Genomic DNA, 21,663 nt, shown 5'->3' on the forward strand with positions numbered 1-21,663 from the left:
GGATATTAATTACTCTGAAAAACTCTGAAAGTATTTAAGAACTGAAGAGACCAACTGCTGTAGTTTTGAAAGTCTATCTTGCTTGATAGAGAATTTCAGTTGCTCAACAGTTTGGGGTCTCCTTTGTCCTATTTAAAAAAAAAAAAAGCCAAATGTTTCCAATGGGTGACTGGTCTGGACTGCAGGCAGGCCAGTTTAGCACCCGGAGTCTTTTACTACAGAGCAATGCTGTTGTAATACGTGCAGAATGTAGTTTGGCATTGTCTTGCTGAAATAAGCAAGGCTTTCCCTGAACAAAGACATGGTCTGGATGGCAGCACATGATGCTCCAAAACCTATATAAAATGTTCAGCATTAATGGTGCCTTCACAGATGTGCAAGTCAGCCATGCCATGTGCACTAATGCACCCCCATACCATCATGGATGCTGGCTTTTGAACTGTGTGCTGATAAGCCAGATAGTCCCTTTAACTTTTCTTCCTTTGCTTCCTTCCTTCCGTCCATCTTAAATGAGCTCGGGCCCAGAGAAGGTTTCGCATAGTAGAGTTTTAACTTGCATTTGTGGATGGAGCAACGTAGTGTGTTCACAGACAATGGTTTTCGGAAGTGTTCCTAAGCCCATGCAGTGATGCAGTCCACTACAGAATTGTGTCCGGTTTTAATGCAGTGCCACCTGAGAGCCCCAAGATTATGGCCACCCAATATTGGTTTTCAGCCTTGTCCCTTGTGTACAGAGATTTCTCCAGATTCTCTGAATATTTTAATGATATCATGTACTGTAGATTATGAGATCCCCAAACTCTTCACAATTTTACATTGTGAAACATAATTCTTAAATTGTTGCACTATCTGTCTGTGCAGTCTTTCACAGAGTGCTGAACTCCTCCCAAACTTCTGAAAGACTCATCCTCTCTAGGAAAATCTTTTCAAACCCAATCATCTTACTGTCCTGTTGCCAATTAACCTAATTAGTTGTGAGATGTTCCACTAGGTTTTTTTTTTTGCATTACACAAACTTTCCAGTCTTTAGTTGCCTCTGTCCCACCTTTTTGCAGGAACACGTAAACGGAGCCGGCCTAGAAGAACGAATGTCTTTGACTGCTTGTTAAATAGCGTAGTGGTTAAAGACGCTGGCTCTGGAACATCAGGTTCTGCGTTTGCCTCCCGTAACAGTCAGAACGCATTATGCCTGAGGTTCAGGACAGATTTTTTTTTTGCTGGCTACAACCCTACGAAGCTACGTAATAGGAATCCTAAAATAAAACAGTTCTGGTGGATATTAGGATTTGTTCAGGATAGACAAACACTTCGCTGGCTACACGATTCTCTCGTCTTTCCACTTGACAAAAAAGTCAGTTATCGTTAGTGATGGCTATTCGAGGCTTCATTAGCGTTCTTCTAGCAGCAGGATATTATGCTATATTTTCAAAATAAAAGCCATCATTGAAATATGTAAGTAAATATAGTTAACAATCTAATCTGTACATTTTATGTTTAATGTCCGTTCTTGTCTTAACTCTACTGCCTAATACATTTCAATTATGGCTTTTATTGTGATAAAGAAAATCTGAGTGCTGCCAGCATAATATCCTGCTGCTAAAATAACGCTCATGAAGCCTTGAATGGCCATCACTAGTTATCGTCACCTATATTGATAGATACTGTATCTATGTCATTCATGAATGGTAAATTAGCTGTTAAAACGGTCAGTGGCAAAAGAGTATTTGTTCAGGATAGACAAAAACCTCACTGGCTACAAACTTGAGTAGCTATAAAATGAACCTGTTTACTGTTATATTGCGAATATTTCTGATGGACTTTCGACTTTTGTCTAAGCTGGCTACACGATTCACTCGTCTTTTCACTTGACAAAAAATTCAGTAATCGTCACCGATATTGATACAGTAGTTATTGTAACTTATATGTAATTCACGAATGGCTAATAAACTGTTAAAACGGCCAATGGCAAAAGTCATACAGTTCATAGATACTATTTGTGGTGGAGGTAAACTTAATAAGAAACGTTATTCAGTTTAACGGTAGTTAATGGTGTCTTACAAAATGTATTTTGGTGTGATGTTAATGCCTGGTTTCTTGTTTTGAAATGTGTTGCTGGCATCAAATTCGTAGTGGGCATATATTTTTCAAACAATACAATTTCTCAGTTTCAACATTTAATATGTCCTATTTTTCCCATTTTCTATTGACTATAGGGTTTAAATGATTTGGACATCATTGCATTTTGTTTTTATTTGCATTCTGTTTCTCTTTTTATTTTCTTTATTTCTTGTCCAGACCGACCGACATTACGGATACGGTTATATTGTGACAGTTTCTGTCATAGAAAGGTTCATCTTCAGTCTCGCTAGCAATTGTTGAATTCTTATGATTATTCCTAGGAATTTAGTAGATACTAGTAACCCTTTTACTGGCTAATAAGCTGTTAAAATGGCCAGTGGCAAAAGCAATATAGTTCACAGACGCTATGGTATACTTAATAAGAAACGTTAGTCAGTTTAACATAATCCTCAATAGAGTCTAGTGACTGCTGAAACGTGTAATACAGTGGTGTAGTGGTTAAAGACAGTGCCTCTCGTGTGGAAGAACTTTGTTTGAATCTATTGAGAGCAATGATATTTATTAATTATTTCCTGTAGATTCCAGGATTCTCTCGTCTTTTCACTTTATGAAAAAGTTAGTTATCGTCACCTTTATTGATAGTTATTGTATAAACGTCATTCACCAATGAAAGAGAAAAGTATGTTGTTTTGCCATGAAAGAAAAAAATACATTCTTATGCTATGAAATTAAATAGCTTTGGCAGACGCACTAGCAATTGCTCAATTCTTGTGACTAATCTAGTAAGTTAGTAGATATCGGTGAAGCTATTTACTGGCTAATACGCTGTTAAAACGGCCAGTGGCAAACGCAATACATAGCCGCTAAATGTGGTGGAGGTAAACTTAGTAAGAAACGTTAATCAGTTTAACTGTATCAGTGTCATTCATGAATGGCCAATTAACTATTAATATGGCCAGTGGCAATATAGGATTTGTTCAGGATAGAGACAAGAGGATACACTGACACTTAACAAGTGTACAGCTCTGTGGTGTAGTGGTTAATGACACAGCCTTCTGTGTGGGTGACCTGGGTTTGAATCTTGAGGTGGCAACATTTTCTTTTGAAAATGGGGTTGTAATTTAGGTAAATCTTATTTATCTTTCAATTGTCCAATCAACTCAAAAGGTATAATAATCATGGAAAACGTACTGCAGGGTCTTTGGTGCAGCATGAAAAGGGCACTCCACACTTCTCACGACTTGGGTTGGAATCAGTGCAGTTGAAGTAGATGTTCAGGTTCCAATCATCAGCCCCGAAGGCCCCACAACACTCCCACTAGAAGGGACAAAGTCACAGAACAAAATTTGGTAACTCTTCATTTGGATAGTGAATCGGTTAATGTTTTACAGACTATCTACTCACACTAAACTTAAACCTCATCCTATCCCTAAACTTAATGATTTCCCTAAACTTTTACTAAACACCTACTCTAATCCTAGCCTTAACAATAGCAAACATGTACTTTGTTTTTGATAGTTTGTTGATAGTATAAATGTAGAGCATCTGACAATCCAAATAAAGTGTAACCCCAAATTCCGTTCAACAACTTCATCCTGAGGCTGACCTGACCTACAGTGCTGAATTGCGAGTGACCCTTACTTCCCTTGACCTAGGTAATCAATCCACATAAACTTTTATTATTTAGCATTTTGTTGTTATTATTAATAGTTAATTCTAACTCTTATACTGTATTTTTGTTAATCATATATTTGAAATCCATTAACGACCACATCAAATATATACAAACATATTTAATGTGCACCATGAGTATTACAAAGAAAGACAATTGTGAAACAATAACTTTTCTTACATATTCTTGGGTAAAATCTATAAGGTTCTGCAAGTCAATGTCATCCCGGTATGCCCGGATGTTGTTATTAATGAAGAAATTGAGCTGGTCCTTGATCCAGTCCTTGAAGACAAAGGCTAAAACTCCAGCTGTCAGCTCAAGAAAGAAGATGATCCCCAGGAACACAGAGAACTAGAAAAGAGGGATGTTGGTAAACACTTATTCTGGGGATACCCAGCAAATGAAACTGATAGCAATTACATATGTATTATTTTAATTACCCTTATTTTACCTGGTAAGTTCATTGAGAACACATTCATATTTACAGTAATCAACCAGGGAATAGTCACATGGATGAAGGTATAAATGAGCCAATTGGAAGCTGGGCATGATTAAATGTTGTTTGGAAACTTAGCGATGGCCACATGTTTAGTGTGAATTATTATTTTAGAGGTTTGATACCTTTCTATTTGGGCAAATCAGGTCTGACATTTTAATTCCAAACTCTGGATTTGTTCATACTAAAAAGGAACATGTCAATAAGAAATTCTCAAACCAGATTTTGTAGAAGGAACTTTTTATCAATATAACATTTAATTATCTTGAATAAAATCTTATAAAAGGAACATACAAATTTCAGCAGGAAAGAGTTCTCCCTAAGTGCTCCGATGCAGCCAGCAAAGCCAAGAATGAACATAACTCCTCCCACCACCAGGAAGAGCCATACAGGGTCAAAGCCCCCAAGATCTGTGATGGACGAGATGTTGGAAAGCACACCCTGAAGATAGAAAAAGAAAGCATGAGAGAAAGAAAGATTTGGAGGGTAGATCCCTAGCTATGACTTGAATAGTCAATTAAATAATGTAGTTCTTTTATAAATTAGGACAGGTTGCACACCCATACATAGGCATGCACTGAACAAAGTGATAGTATGACAAATTAAATTAATCTTTTTAATTAAGACTTTTTTCAGAAGGATGTCCTTTTTTATTGTAGGTACAATATAAAATACAGCATGCAAAGACAAAAAACATGTCATTTTGAGGGTATTATGAATTCATGTGAATATAGGGTAAACAGAGATTAGAGTCGAATATGATTCTAGAGGAGACTTTCAGAATTAAAGAAGAAAATGAAAAAAAACTATGTGGCAGATGAAATATGAAAAACTTTAGAACATTTATTTTCAAACATAAGCAAATTATGATAGTCCAGTAACTTAATTGAATGACCTGAAGGACAAATCTATCAAATATCTTCAACAGTTTAGAATGGATCATGATACAATTGGTCATTATAGCATAATTATATTTACAATAAGTATATTTTACACTAAGAGAGTGTGGAGTTAGGTTCAGAAGAAAAAGAGAAAATATATTTGCTATAAACAATCCAAACATCCTTTGATTCATTAAAAGTTCTGAAAACCTCAAGCTAGATCAGTGTGAAATTGGGCATAGTAACAAAACTGTCCCCTTACAAGGATGGGCTATAATGGAAGATAAAATAAAAAAGTAGACAAGACTTGCAGTACATCTGGGAATGTTGCATAGTTTATTGTTCGACAAACTATATTGATTGAAACACACAAATAATATAAAGAAAATAATCTTGTCCAACCAACATTTCTCAGTGCCTGTCCAGTCAAAGCAATCTAGAACCAGGAACTAGGGCTGATGAGAAAATAGAAAATGTACCTGAGGTTAATTCAGGAGTACTCTGGGCAGAGAACATTTCTATTGGTGGTACAGGCACCACAAAAGTTTGGAAATTACTTCTCTAATGGATACAGGCTCAATTTGACTCACCTTCTCACTCCATGCCCAGAGTCCTACAGCAAGAAACGTCACTCCAAGTAACTGTGAATCACAAAAGTCAGATGTAGACAGAGAGAGCGGGACAGACAGAGGGAGGGACCGAGAGAGAGAGAGAGAGGCAGTGAGAAAGAGTGAGCGATTGAGCAAGACCGGAGAGAGAGAGAGAGACCAGAGAGAAACCATTAGTGTTAGTGTTTACAAAGTAGCTTTCCAACAGTCTCCAAATCTGGTCATGGGTATTTCATAAATACCTACATCCACATGTAAAAACAGGCTGATACCCCTTACAGGAGTATTTTTAGTGTATTATTGCGATGACAGGTTTAAATGAATCCCAGCCTTAAGCCTAGATTTAATATTAAGGCAAGTTATAGGCACTGCAGTTTAAGGCCATGTTTTGTGAGATAACCATTCACATTCAATGTTGTTGATGCCGAAATTGGACTTTAAAAGCTGCAAAGCCCATAACCCTCTTTCAGAATTATCCCAGGCCTAAATAATTCACATCTCAGACCAAAAATACACTCTTGGGCCTCTTATAATAAAAACAATATTTTAAAGCATAATAAATGGCACACACTGGTTTTTCTGCGGAGCTCCAGTTTGTTCTTGTGGAGCATTGATTTAAGAAAAGGTATAGTAATCCTTGTGCCATGCCAAGCCACTGAAACAGTATGTTTGAATGGCCCGAACTGTAATTAAATTAGGGCCATTCAAACAATACGTACCTAATTGGATCCATATTTATTCAGTGTGCTGCTCCTGTCATGCTAGTACAGTAACCAGAGATTGGCAAAGATACATCAAAATGTATTTTAAAATAAAAATAAAATACTTTGTTTTTCAACTTTTTTGGAAAGACAAGAAAAAGGTCAAGTGATCTCTTAATTTTTTCCGGAGCTGTATATCAAAATAAACTCCTGTATTTTTGTATTTAAAAGATGCTAAAAATACTTTTACAAGGAAGCATGAAATCGCTATGCAAACCTTCCATCTACAGTAAGGGAATAAATCCAGAAAAACACATGTCAATAATGTTATAAATTGATTTGCATTTTAATGAGTGAAATTAGCATTCAACCCCTCTGCAAAACATGACTTAGTACTTGGTAGCAAAACCCTTGTTGGCAATCACAGAGGTCATACGTTTCTTGTAGTTGGCCACCAGTTTTGCACACATCTCAGGAGGGATTTTGTCCCACTACTCTTTGCAGATCTTCTCCAAGTCATTAAGGTTTTGAGGCTGACATTTGGCATCTCAAACCTTCAGCTCCCTCCAGATTTTCTATGAAATTAAGGTCTGGAGACTGGCTAGGCTCTTGTTGAGCCACTCCCTTTTTGCCTTGGCCATGTGTTGTGGGTAATTGTCATACTGGAATACCCATCCACAAAATATTTTCAATGCCCTGGCTGAGGGAAGGATGTTCTCACCCAAGATTTGACAGTACATGGCCCCGTCCATCATCCCTTTGATGCGGTGAAGTTGTCCTGTCCCCTTAGCAGAAAAACACCCCCAAAGCATGATGTTTCTAACTCCATATTTGACAGTGGGGATGGTGTTTTTGGGGTCATAGGCAGCATTCCTCCTCCTCCAAACACGGCGAGTTGAGTTGATGCCAAGCGCTCGATCTTGGTCTCATCTGTACCACAATACTTTCACCCAGTTCTCCTCTGAATCATTCAGATGTTCATTAGCTTCAGACGGGCCTGTACGTGCTTTCTTGAGCATGGGGACCTTGCAGGCGCTTCAGGATTTCAGTCCTTCATGGCGTAGTGTTTTATCAATTGTTTTCTTGGTGACTGTGGTCCCAGCTGCCTTGAGATCATTGACAAGATCCTCCCGTGTAGTTCTGGGCTGATTCCTCACCGTTCTCATGATCATTGCAACTCCACGAAGTGAAATCTTGTATGGAACCCAGACCGAGGGAGATTGACAGTCCTTTCGTGCAAATAATCGCACCAGCTGTTGTCACCTTCTCACCAAGCTGCTTGGCGATGGTCTTGTAGTCCATTCCAGCCTTGTGTAGGTCTACAATCTTGTCCCTGACATCCTTGGACAGCTCTTTGGTCTTGGCCATAGTGGAGAGTTTTGAATCTGATTGATTGATTGCTTCTGTGGACAGGTGTCCTTTATACAGGTAACAAGCTGAGATTAGGAGCACTCCCTTTAAGAATGTGCTCCTAAACTCAGTTCGTTACCTGTATAAAAGACACCTGGGATTCAGACATCTTTCTGATTGATAGGGGATCAAATACTTATTTCACTCATTAAAATGCAAATCAATTTATAATATTTTTGACATGCATTTTTTTGTCTCTCACAGTTCAAATAAACCTACCATTAAAATGATAGACTGATTATTTCTTTGTCAGTGGGCAAACGTACAAAATAAGCAGGGGATCAAATATGTTTTTCCCTTACTGTAGGTGTGATGGTAATCACATACCATCTAGAGATTTTGGCATTTAATCATGCAAACGAATCATCCCTAGGACAGGCAAAGGTTTTCTGAAACATAAATTAGTATCTAGGATTCCAATAATGAAACTGCTATGTTTTAAAAATACAGACTCATAATCATGTAAAATGTATCCAAGAAATACCAAAACAGGTGTAGCATATCAGGATTAAAACCCAAATATTAGATGGATGACATGCACTCAAATGTTATTTTAGCCTTTTATTGGGCATAAATACTATCTCTCTTGATATCAGTATATAGAAAAAAGACTGTAGCAGTAGGGTGTATGTTGGTTATATTATTACTAATGTCCAGTTTTTCAAACATTTGTTTGCATGACGAAGTCAAGTCGTATACTTTGAGTGCTAAGACAGAAGAGACTGTATTCCAAGGGCATGCAGTTCTCAGTTTTCCTTATCCTGATTGATTTTATTTTAAGTTTGTGGTACGGCAGGTTTTTCGTTTTGTAGTTTTAAAAAGTTACTATATATTGAGTGAATCACTTTTCAGGACTGCCCTGTTAAAGTTCAAAATGTTGTTTTACCTTGCTTTAAACCCTCCCTTAGTTTAAATTCCAGATCCAACGGTGGTTTCCTTGATGTTTAAAAAATAAATATATACAGTGGGGTGAAAAAGTATTTAGTCAGCCACCAATTGTGCCAGTTGTCCCACTTAAAAAATGAGAGAGGCCTGTAATTTTCACATTGTAGGTTTTTTTATGAATTTATTGGTAGATTATGGTGGAAAATACGTATTTGGTCAATAACAAAAGTTCATCTCAACACTGTGTTATATAACCTTTGTTGCCAATGACAGAGGTCAAACGTTTTCTGTAAGTCTTCACAAGGTTTTCACACACTGTTGCTGGTATTTTGGCCCATTCCTCCATGCAGATCTCCTCTAGAGCAGTGATGTTTGGGATCATTGTCATGCTGAAAGACCCAGCCATGTTTCATCTTCAATGCCCTTGCTGATGGAAGGAGGTTTTCACCCAAAATCTCAAGATACATGGCCCCATTCATTCTTTCCTTTACACGGATCAGTCGTCCTGGTCCATTAGCAGAAAAACAGCCCCAAAGCATGATGTTTCCACCCCCATGCTTCACAGTAGGTATGGTGTTCATTGGATGCAACTCAGCATTCTATCTCCTCTAAACACGACAAGTTGAGTTTTTACAAAAAGTTAACTCAGTGGAATTCATCATCAGTTTGATTTCCAGTTCAGATGTTTAAATTAAGGAACATAAATATGCATTTAGTATTTCATTACATGTTAGATTCCCCCCTTGGGAATTCATGTTAGATTCCGCTCTGGGAAATTCATGTTAGATTCCGCTCTGGGAAATTCATGTTAGATTCCGCTCTGGGAAATTCGTGTTAGATTCCCCCCTTGGGAATTCGTGTTAGATTCCCCCCTTGGGAATTCATGTTAGATTCCCCCCTTGGGAATTCATGTTAGATTCCCCCCTTGGGAATTCATGTTAGATTCCCCCCTTGGGAATTCATGTTAGATTCCCCCCTTGGGAATTCATGTTAGATTCCCTCCTTGGGAATTCATGTTAGATTCCCCTCTTGGGAAATCATGTTAGAATCCGCTCAGGCAAATTCATGTTAGATTCCGCTCAGGCAAATTCATGTTAGATTCCGCTCAGGCAAATTCATGTTAGATTCCGCTCAGGCAAATTCATGTTAGATTCCCCCCTTGGGAATTCATGTTAGATTCCCCCCTTGGGAATTCATATTAGATTCCCCCCTTGGGAATTCATGTTAGATTCCCCCCTTGGGAATTCATGTTAGATTCCCCCCTTGGGAATTCATGTTAGATTCCCCCCTTGGGAATTCATGTTAGATTCCCCCCTTGGGAATTCATGTTAGATTCCCCCCTTGGGAATTCATGTTAGATTCCCCCCTTGGGAAATCATGTTAGATTCCCCCCTTGGGAAATCATGTTAGATTCCCCCCTTGGGAAATCATGTTAGATTCCCCCCTTGGGAAATCATGTTAGATTCCCCCCTTGGGAAATCATGTTAGAATCCGCTTTGGCAAATTCATGTTAGATTCCCCCCTTGGGAATTCATGTTAGATTCCCCCCTTGGGAATTCATGTTAGATTCCCTCCTTGGGAATTCATGTTAGATTCCCCTCTTGGGAAATCATGTTAGATTCCGCTCAGGCAAATTCATGTTAGATTCCGCTCAGGCAAATTCATGTTAGAATCCGCTCAGGCAAATTCATGTTAGAATCCGCTCAGGCAAATTCATGTTAGATTCCGCTCAGGCAAATTCATGTTAGATTCCGCTCAGGCAAATTCATGTTAGATTCCGCTCAGGCAAATTCATGTTAGATTCCGCTCAGGCAAATTCATGTTAGATTCCGCTCAGGCAAATTCATGTTAGATTCCGCTCAGGCAAATTCATGTTAGATTCCGCTCAGGCAAATTCATGTTAGATTCCGCTCAGGCAAATTCATGTTAGATTCCGCTCAGGCAAATTCATGTTAGATTCCGCTCAGGCAAATTCATGTTAGATTCCGCTCAGGCAAATTCATGTTAGATTCCGCTCAGGCAAATTCATGTTAGAATCCGCTCAGGCAAATTCATGTTAGATTCCGCTCAGGCAAATTCATGTTAGATTCCGCTCAGGCAAATTCATGTTAGATTCCGCTCAGGCAAATTCATGTTAGATTCCGCTCAGGCAAATTCATGTTAGATTCCGCTCAGGCAAATTCATGTTAGATTCCGCTCAGGCAAATTCATGTTAGATTCCGCTCAGGCAAATTCATGTTAGATTCCGCTCAGGCAAATTCATGTTAGATTCCGCTCAGGCAAATTCATGTTAGATTCCGCTCAGGCAAATTCATGTTAGATTCCGCTCAGGCAAATTCATGTTAGATTCCGCTCAGGCAAATTCATGTTAGATTCCGCTCAGGCAAATTCATGTTAGATTCCGCTCAGGCAAATTCATGTTAGATTCCGCTCAGGCAAATTCATGTTAGATTCCGCTCAGGCAAATTCATGTTAGATTCCGCTCAGGCAAATTCATGTTAGATTCCGCTCAGGCAAATTCATGTTAGAATCCGCTCAGGCAAATTCATGTTAGATTCCGCTCAGGCAAATTCATGTTAGATTCCGCTCAGGCAAATTCATGTTAGATTCCGCTCAGGCAAATTCATGTTAGATTCCGCTCAGGCAAATTCATGTTAGATTCCGCTCAGGCAAATTCATGTTAGATTCCGCTCAGGCAAATTCATGTTAGATTCCGCTCAGGCAAATTCATGTTAGATTCCGCTCAGGCAAATTCATGTTAGATTCCGCTCAGGCAAATTCATGTTAGATTCCGCTCAGGCAAATTCATGTTAGATTCCGCTCAGGCAAATTCATGTTAGATTCCGCTCAGGCAAATTCATGTTAGATTCCGCTCAGGCAAATTCATGTTAGATTCCGCTCAGGCAAATTCATGTTAGATTCCGCTCAGGCAAATTCATGTTAGATTCCGCTCAGGCAAATTCATGTTAGATTCCGCTCAGGCAAATTCATGTTAGATTCCGCTCAGGCAAATTCATGTTCCGTTCAGATGAATCAATGTTAGATTCCGCTCAGGCAAATTCATGTTCCGTTCAGATGAATCAATGTTAGATTCCCCCCTTAGACTAAGTTGACTTTTACAGTTGAGAAAATAAAGTACAAAAAACATGTATAGGAAGCACACACATTAAGAAAAGCAATCACAGTTCACAGTGAAAAGGTCCTGTATCAGAAATACTGATACAGTATGCCTATGGCCCCAGAAGGCTTAGGGCCCCGTTAAAACATAAAACTGAAATACCCTTTTCCAAGGGGTACATATATATATACTAAAGGTTTTTAATTGTCTTTGCAATATAACATGTTCTATCCGAACTTTTGATGTGTAACCTTTCACTGAGCAACTTGAATGACAATATTAACATTTTAGGCAATGTCATCTCTTGTAACAATTGTTTTGACTTAAATTGACTTGCATATATTAAAAGACTGACATGTTGTTGAAATTGAAACTTTGATCTGTCTTTTTATTGGTCTAGTTAACCAGCCACATTTGATGTTGCATGATGCTTCAGCAAGTTATTTCAATAAATCATTGCCAACTAAAACATGTTTTTTTCCAGTTATCGAATTTTAGCCAACCTGACAAAACATTTTTACACTACAGAATTACAGAACTTTATTATATATGACTTTTCAATGTAGGATGCTTTTTCTAGTTTTAGAATACTTATGGAGTGGGAAGGGGGTGTATACAGCTTTTATCCATGACAATGTGTCTTAGTAAAAATGTACCTTTTAAAATGTGTTATCTAGATGTTAAATTTGTGTGGGATGGGGGTAATTTCGCAGGCACCAGGGTTGTGTGTGTTTGATTGTGTGTGTGTGTGTAACGATAATTAATGCAAAGACACTAAACTAGTTTAGCTCTATGACACAAAAATTAAGTATAATCAACAAAAGTTAAGAGCATACTGTAACAAATATTTTATACTGTAAAAGAAACGCTTTCAGTAAATCCAGAGATGTGTAGCGCTCTTCACATGATCAAAAAGTGAGTGAGGTCGGGTGATGGACTATTTAGGAGATTTTACCACGGGCATTCGTTTACAACACAGCAGTAACGACCGCAAATCTGAAGTAGTCAACAACTCCAAAGACATAAATGGAATACCAAATGCACGTTGTAATGACAAAACAGACGACAATGCAGACGACATGCACAATGAAATCGACCATTTGAACAAAAACATAGACATAACAGTGGACATATTTTTGGCTTAAAGGGTACCTCATAAAAACAAAAAAAACAGGCAAGCCCAGTTCAGCTGGCCCGCAACAGAAAGTGTCGCCCACATGAACGGCTGTGTCGTTAACCACTGCACCATGGAGCTCAACATTTGCCAGGTTCCGCTTGTCTCTATCCTGAACAAATCCTCTTTTGCCACTGGCCGTTTTAATAGTTAATTGGCCATTAATTGAATGACATTGACACAGTTAAACTGATTAACGTTTCTTACTTAGTTTACATCAACCACAAATAGCGTCTATGTATGGCGTTTGCCAATGGCCGTTTTAACAGAGTATTAGCCAATAGTAAGCTTTACCAGTATCTACTAACCTATTGGAATAGGCATAAGAATTGAGCAATTGCTCGCGGGTTTGCCAAAACTATTTCATTTAATAGCATAAGAACATTTTTTTTTTCTTTCATTCATGAATGACATTTATACAATAACTATCAATAAAGGGGATGATAACTAACTTTTTCATCAAGTGAAAAGACAAGAGAATTGTGGAATCTACCAGAAATAATTAATAAATGTTGTTGCTGTCAATATTTGAACATAGGTCTTCCACACAAGAGGCACTGTTTTTAACCACTACGCCATGGCATTACACATTTTAGCAGTCGCTAGAATCCATTGAGGATTATGTTAAACTGACTAAAGTTTCTTATTAAGATTACCTCTACCATAGAGTCTATGAACTGTATTGCTTTAGCCACTGGCCGTTTTAACAGCTTATTAGCCAGTAATAGGCTTACTATCTACTAACTTCCTAGGAATAATCATAAGAATTGAGCAATTGCTAGCGAGACTGAAGATGAACTTTTCCATGCCAGAAACAGTCGCAATATAACCGTATACAGTTTCAGTTAAGGCTTACTATAACATAACTACTGTATGATAAGCTTTGGCTGCGAACTTGGGACCTTTAGTAGACAAGTCTGCTTCTCTAACCACTACAATATTTAACAAGGGCCGGTCTGACTTTCTGTCTGTCTGTCTTTCTTTCCTTCCTTCCTTCCTTCCTTCCTTCCTTTCTTCTTGGTCCGGCAAAAAGGCCTAGAGTCCCGAGTCACTAAAAACATTTGTTCAAAACGAACAAATCATTCACGACCTGCACATCACAACCCAACAGTTTGTTTTGACATTTCACCACAAGAAGACACAGAAAACAGAGATTGATTGCGAGTTGATGCAAAATAGAGGGTTGTTTCCAGAGAAGGGTTGTTAGTTTGGGTTTTTTATCAATTGGATTGTTTAGTAAAGTTGAGTAAGTTATTTTAAGTGTCTTGAAAAAGGTAGATGCTAGGTGTACAGCCCGGATGCCACTATATGGGAAAGAGTATGTGGAGACCAAACCATCACACATATGGTCACAAGATATTGTAGTGTCTCTACGGGAATTGGAGCCTTTTCAGCGAAAAGAGCATTTGTGAGGTCAGGCCCTGATGTTGGACAAACAAGCCTGGCTTGCAATCGCTGTTCCAATTCATCCAAAAGGGGTTCAATGGGGTTGAGGTTTAGGGCTCTGTGCAGGCCACTTGAGTTCCTCCACACCAACCTCATCGAACCATGTCTTTATGTACACCGCTTTGTGCACAGGGGCACAGTCATGCAGGAACAGGAAAGGACCTTCCCTAAACTATTGCCACAAAGACGAACATAACCAATGGTCTAAAATGTCTTTTATCCTATAGCATTATGATGACCCTTCACTGGAACTAAGAGGCCTACCTCAAACCTTGAAACACAGCCCCAGACCATTATCCCTCTTCCACCAAACATTACAGTCGACTGTGCATTCTGGTAGGTAGTGTTCTGCTGGCATCTGACACACTCAGATTAGTCCATCAAACTGCCAGATTGTGAAGCATGATTCATCACTCCAGAGAACATATTTCCACTGGTCCAGAGTCCAGTGACTGAGTGCTTTACACCACTCCAGCCAACACTTATCATTGCGCTGTCAGGACTCAGCCCTCCTGAGCTGTTTCTGTCTTTACATCTCCCCGAGTACCAGTCTCCTTGTTCCCAGCACTCCATGAAGGCACCCGTTATCACCACTGATCCTGAGCACCTGCACCAGTCTACACACCTGGGGGGCTGATTGCCACTCTCCCTATAAATAGGAGAGTTCTGCTTTCAGTCCCTGCCGGATTATTGTACAGCCACGTAATTATTACAGTGTTCTCTACCTAATTAAGCAAGCTAACCTATTTCCCGAGTATCCTGTTTTTGTTATCTTCTGCTCACCGTGTTTTTTCCCCCGTTCGTTTCCAGCCCCTTGTTCCGAGACCCGTCCTGTACCTCCCTCCCAACCACCTTTCTGCCTTCCCGTTATCGACCTTCGCCTGGACTGACTCCCCGCTCTGTTAACTGAACTCTGCCTGACTATTCGACCATTCTTGCCTCCCGGACTTCGTACCTCTGCTACCCACTATCCACCCTCTAACAATACATTCATACCCGCCTACGTAATTCTCACGTATCTCCACTGTCATCTCCGACTACTACAATAATCATCATCATTGTCCTTTTACCCCGGTGTCTGTATCTGCTTCTGGATCCTACCTCTGTCCTGAGTCCCGGGAATCATGACATGCGCATGTTATGTGAGGCTTGCGTACAGCTGCTAGGCTTTGGAAACCCATTTTGTTAAGCTCCTGATGCAGTTATTGTGCTGATGTTGCTTACAGTGGCAGTTTGAAACTCTCTGGTGAGTGATGCAACAGATAGGCGATTTTAACACACTACATGCTTCAGCACTCAGTGGCTGTGATTTTGCATGGTAAACTTGACCATTATTGCACTTTCATTTGACCAGGGCAGATCTAGTGGTACAGAAATGTCACAAACTGACTTGCAAAGGTGTCATCCTATGATAGTACCATGTTTAAAGTCACTGAGCTCAACACTTAGTAGGGGTGTCCACATACGCTATATTGCCAAAAGTATCTTTTCACTTGGGACCGGATAGAATCTTTGTCTGTCCACTGTTGGATCTGTTTGCCATTTACCAATGAGTTTGAAAAATGTTCAAACTCTTTGGAGTTTGCATTGTCTCAAGGAAGCATCTTTGTGTACGCCTAACCCATTTCAGGAACAGTGCATCGGACATGAGAATTTTGGTTAAACAGCACAGATGTAAGACTAAACTAGCTTACACTGTGTAAGAGCATTAGGGTCCGTTTCCTGAATACACTAGGGACAGTTTCCTGAATATAGATTTGGCTTGTCCTGTGACTAAAGATAATGTACAAATGGAGGTTGTCCACTGAAAATTATTACATGGGAAAAAAACTGCCTAGAATATCTGTCGCAAATTGCTTTTAAGTCCAAGACTAGGCTTAATGTGTCCTGGGACATTGCTTAATTAAACAGGAACTAGTCTAAATGCCTGTAACTATGGATCTACTTTATATTCTTACAACAGCAGTTAAAACTACATGATTAATATGTTGTGCATACATTTGTTATATAATTTGCCTCACTGTTTTATTACTACAACAAATGGCAAGGGATTTTACATGTATCTGGTTTTAACCTTTCTAATGGAATACTCTAACAGAATACTATTTGTATGTGATAACTGTGTGTGAGGGTTTGTATGTGTCGCAATTTACTCTGAGATTCACATTGTCTGTCGATCAATGTTGTAAACTATGCGACGGTCTACAGCACATGACTATAATTTATTTTAAATACATGGATTTAATTTATAGGCAACTGAATGTTCAATCTAACCTACCAGTATGGCAACAAACGGTAATCTGTGGGAAACAGTGTTAGCAGATGTTACATATACAGGTGCATCTCAACAATTTGAATATCGTGAAAGTTACTTTTTTTCTGTAATTCAAATAAAAAAGTGACACCTTCATATATTCTAGATTGATTACACAAAGTGAAACATTTCAAGACTTTTGTTTAAATCTTGATGATTACGGCTTACAGCTCATAGAAATAAAAGAATCCAGTACCTCAAAATATTAGAATAAAAATTTATAATACGGAAATGTCAACCTGAGAAGACCTCTTATTAAGCCCCTGAACCTTCAATCTCTCAGTCTGGTTCAGTACACACAACCACAATAATGGGGCACAATGTCCAAAGCGGCCCTGCACCCTGCATATGCTACTGTTCAAAAGTTTGGGGTCACTTATTAATAAGGGTGCTCCGATTGATCAGTCGCCGATCACAATCGGCCGAAAATTGCTTTGGGATGTTTGATCGGCGGTCTCTATAAAGGCCGATCCAGAAAAGCTGATCAGATGACGCAAAACTCGCGAGACAATTTTTACGCGCTGCTAAAAATGGCTTCACCGGGCTGGCAATTCTACAAGGTGTGTGAAAAAGACAATACATTAGCAATCGGCAATGTGTGTACCAAGCAAATCCCACGAGGCGGAAAGAAAGCAAAACATTTGAACACCACCAACCTCATCAGACATTTGAAGGTTAGTCACGTAAAGGAATATGAGTTTTCACAATTAGCTAGCGCTAAGAGAGCGCGAGACAGTGGAGACAGTTCAACTCACGCGCCACTCACTCAGCTGTCGGTAACAGAAACGTTTCAAAGACAGCAGCCCTACAGCAGGGACAGTAAGAAGCAAAAAGAAATAACAGACAAAATAATGGAATTAATTTGCCTAGATCATCAGCCACTGTCTATTCAGTGACATGTTTCGAGCGTGGGGAATCCGAAGGAAAAAGTGCATGTTGTTTTAAGGGATAACGCAAAAAACATGGAAAAATGCAGAGATGCTTATCTTTATAAAGAAAAATCTGCCATTGATGTTAAAGTAAGCTAGCTTTGGGAGATCTAATAATCTATATCTCCCCTCTCACTTTCTCTACCTCATCTCCCTCTCTCTACCTCTATAAATGGCCACAAAAAAAAAAGCAAAGAGAGTTATAGATAGATACAGATATGGAAGTTGTTACTTATTTGTATTTTTTGTTGCTGTGCACCTGTGGTCCTTTATGTCTATTAGAAAAACGAATGGCTGACTGACTCAAAATAATAGTTTGGCTATAGCCTTTTTTGTTGCAGTTTTTAGTTTAAAGTCTAAAGCTACATTTAAAGACGTTTAGATGTTCTATCTTTAACTTTATTTTATATTATACAGGGAAGTTGTATTTGTCAAGCCCTAAGCTGTTCCAAATAACCAAGCACAGGCTGCTAAGTTAAAATCCTGACCATGTTGCTTGCAAATAAATACACAGTTGTCAATTCATGATAAGTTGTCTTCTCTTAATTGTAATACTTAATGTGCATTGTTGTTAAATATAGCTTAATAAATAATGCTACATGATAAATAGAAGGCTTCAAATAGACCCTGTAATCGGTGATCGGTATCGGTAGATACAGCTTCCAGTAATCGGGGATCGGTCCCAAAAATCCTGATCGGAGCACCCCTACTTATTAATGTCCTTATTTTCAATGAAAAAACACTTAATGTGTCTGTCAGATACAAACCCTCACACACATAATTATTTCTTAACATTTACTCTATTTTCTTTTCACTTTGCTCTTTTTCCTATTGAGTCTGAATAGGAAAAAGAGCAAAATGAAAAGAAAAGAGTAAATGTTAAGAAATAATTATTTTTAATTGAAATAATTTTGTCCATACAACCTTGCCGACCTTTACAGTCTTACAGACCTTTGGCATTCTAGTGGTCAATTTGTTGATGTAATCAGAAGAGATTTCACTACATGGTTTCTGAAGCACCTTTCACAATATGGAGTGGCTTGATGGGCACTTCTTACGTACCATACGGTCAAGCTGCTCCCACAAAAGCGCAACATGATTGAGATCCAGTGACTGTGCTGGCAACTCCATTATAGACAGAATACCAGCTTCTTCTTCCCTAAATAGTCCTTGCAGAGTTTGGAGATGTGCTTTGGGTCATCGTGCTGTTGTAGGAGGAAATTGACTCGGCATGGTGTTGCAAAATGGAGTTTTCAAGTCCTTTTCAAGAACTCTTTAACCCTGTAAAAATCTCCTACTTTACCACCACCAAAGCACGCCCAGACCTTTATATTGCCTCCACCATGCTTGACAGATGGCATCAAGCACTCCTCCAGCATCTTTTAATTTGATCGGCATCTGATGAATGTTTTTCTTTGTGCCCCGAACACCTCAAACTTAGATGAATCCGTCTATAACACCTTTTTCCAACCTTACTCTGTTCTTATGCCTTTGTTCTTACGCCCATCTAAATCCTTATTTTTATTGGCCCTTCTGAGAGATCGCTTTTTCTTTGCAACTCTGCCTAGAAGGACAGCATCCCGGAGTTGCCTCTTCACCATTGACCTTGAGACTGTTTTGTTGCGGGTACTATTTAATGAAGCTGCCAGTTGAGGACGTCTGTTTCTCAAACTAGACACTTTAATGTATGTCATCTTGCTTAGTTGTGCACTGAAGCCTCCCACTCCTCTTTCTATTCTGGTTAGAGACGGTTTGTGCTGTTCTCTGAATGGAGTAGTACACAGTGTGGTACAAGATCAGTCTTTTCTTGGAAATTTCTTGCATGGAATTGCTTTAATTTCTCAGAACAAGAATAGACTGATGAGTTTCAGAAGAAAGTAATTTGTTTCTGGAAATTTGTAGCATCTAATCTAAACCAGAACTGCTGATATTTCAGGTACTCAAGTAGTCTAAAGGCCAGTTCTATTACTTCTTTACTCAGCACAACAGTTTTCAGCTGCTGATAATGGGCCTCTGTACGCCTATGTAGATATTCCATTACAAATCAGCTGTTTCCTGCTACAAGTCTTTTCCAACTATTATTCCAACTAATATTATTATTCTAACCATTATTTTAATGGACAAAAAAAAAGTTTTTCTTTCGGAAACAAGGAAATGTCTAAGTGACAGCCAACTTTTGAACAGGAGTGTACATACATACACACATTTTGGATTTACTGTAGATAAATCCAAAAGTCCCACTTAACAATTTCCTCTGAAATTAGTTAAAATAGAGTACACCATTGTTCATTTAATTAAATATGTTTCTTTTCAAACATAAACCAATACAGGTTTTGAAATTCACCTGAAGAAAGGTTGTTCCGGCACTGTTTACTATGTAGCATTAACTTTTTTGTTCTAGAGTATTTCATCAAGCGATCGCAGAGCACATCATAGATTAACTATAAACTAATGAAGGGTTTCTGTGCATCTAAACCCACACAGGATGAGAGGCACAATGGTAGTTCATGGTGCTAGCCATCTCGTTCCACTTGTAGAAGTACTTTAACAAGCCTATCCACATTGCAGTTACACTGTCACCTATAGACAATAATCAAATATAGGCCAAAGCAATATCGCTTTGGGATGTGCAGTAATGCAGTTCATTTCCACAAAGTTTGAGCAAGGCCTCAGTTCATGCATTGTATCACGAATTTCAATGGTTTACCTGTAAAAAGGAAACACTAGCAGTGTGTAATAGTTCCTCAATATCATTGTTGTCTGTCATGCTCAATAAAACGCCGCTATATACTATTTAATTTAAGGAGTGCCATTCATTTGCAGTGGATTAGGCCTACAGGAATATAAAAAACAGCAACCCATGACGTAATGACAGAGGGCTACCAAAAAGGAACAAGGAGGGAAGAGTAGTCATTTCCGTCTGTACCACGCGTTCATCAAAATAAATAATTTCTAATATTACAGTAATTATTAGGCTAGTACTACAGTTCGTCCAGAATACTTTCGCCTTCTAACAAAGACAATGTTCAATCGTCGTCCATTTCTAATATGCGCTTATTTAAACTACAAGAAAATTACAAATTAATTGTATTACCCCATTTGTGAAACGCAGGTCAAGGCTGAATAACAGCAGTTCATTATTATCACGTTTTTTTTTATTGGAATGTAGGCTAGATTAGTCACTAAACAACATCATATAATGCAAGGTAAACTTACCCAAAATATTATATTAAATCCAAATATGAAATATTTGATGCAGCAACTGACTTCTTGAGCCTTGAAATGCTTTCCGGACATCATTTGGCTCGTATTTACAAATGTCGCCCACAAGAGTAGGGCTACAACTTCCAATGGTTTGGGTTGATCGGTTCGAAAAACCCGCAGTTAACGGTTTAACCAGGAGTAGCCTACGCTCCAACAATTGTTAGCGTGTAACTAATTGTATTCAACATCTTGCCCCCTTTCCTAACATGCGTTTGGTCACAGACGTTCTGCTTTAACACAGATACTGAATATCGTAACCTGTCTTTCCTTTTCTCCCCAAAGCCTCCGTGTAACAGCGATGAATCCTGTGATGGGCCGGACCAGTTTAAATCCGTTCGTCTAGTGTATTGAATCTCCCTAAAACACGGCATTTCCCCCATGGGCGGAGCCTGAAGTCTTCACTAGTGATAGCTATTCGACGCTTCATTACCGTTCTTCTAGCAGCAGGATATTATGCTAGCAGTGCTAACTCAGATTTTATTTTTCAAAATAAAAGCCATCTTTGAAATATATATGGTAATATAGTTAACAATCTAGTCTGTACATTTTATGTTTAATGTCCGTTCCAATATGGTTCATGTCTGTTATTTTTCACAGAGTAGATTGTTAACTATATTGCCTTATATAAGTGCTACAATAGTGCATTTAATCAGACTTTACTTTTTAAACGCCTCGATATGATCTCC

The 21,663-nt window shown here is 38.7% G+C and overlaps 1 protein-coding gene across 4 annotated transcripts in view; it reads right to left on the reverse strand.

Annotated features, from left to right (window-relative positions):
- The window catches only part of LOC105030945 (tetraspanin-5), a 32,531-nt gene extending 11,154 nt beyond the window's left edge, over positions 1-21,377 (reverse strand). For 2 of the 4 annotated variants that reach the window (XM_010905086.5, XM_020044566.3), the window contains exons 1-5: positions 20,930-21,375; positions 5,719-5,769; positions 4,542-4,688; positions 3,932-4,102; positions 3,271-3,396 (exon numbers count right to left, since the gene is read on the reverse strand). In XM_010905086.5, the coding sequence (XP_010903388.1) occupies positions 3,271-3,396; positions 3,932-4,102; positions 4,542-4,688; positions 5,719-5,769; positions 20,930-21,013 (579 nt within the window). In that variant the 5' untranslated portion in view covers positions 21,014-21,375. Of the gene's footprint in view, positions 1-3,270; positions 3,397-3,931; positions 4,103-4,541; positions 4,689-5,718; positions 5,770-20,929 lie in introns of all 4 variants that reach the window. The other 2 variants (XM_010905085.3, XM_010905088.4) reach the window with 2 other exon arrangements.
- Positions 21,378-21,663: the final 286 nt, after the last annotated feature.

This window comes from Esox lucius, chromosome 25, assembly GCF_011004845.1.
Source record: "Esox lucius isolate fEsoLuc1 chromosome 25, fEsoLuc1.pri, whole genome shotgun sequence".
NCBI classification, from domain to species: domain Eukaryota; kingdom Metazoa; phylum Chordata; class Actinopteri; order Esociformes; family Esocidae; genus Esox; species Esox lucius.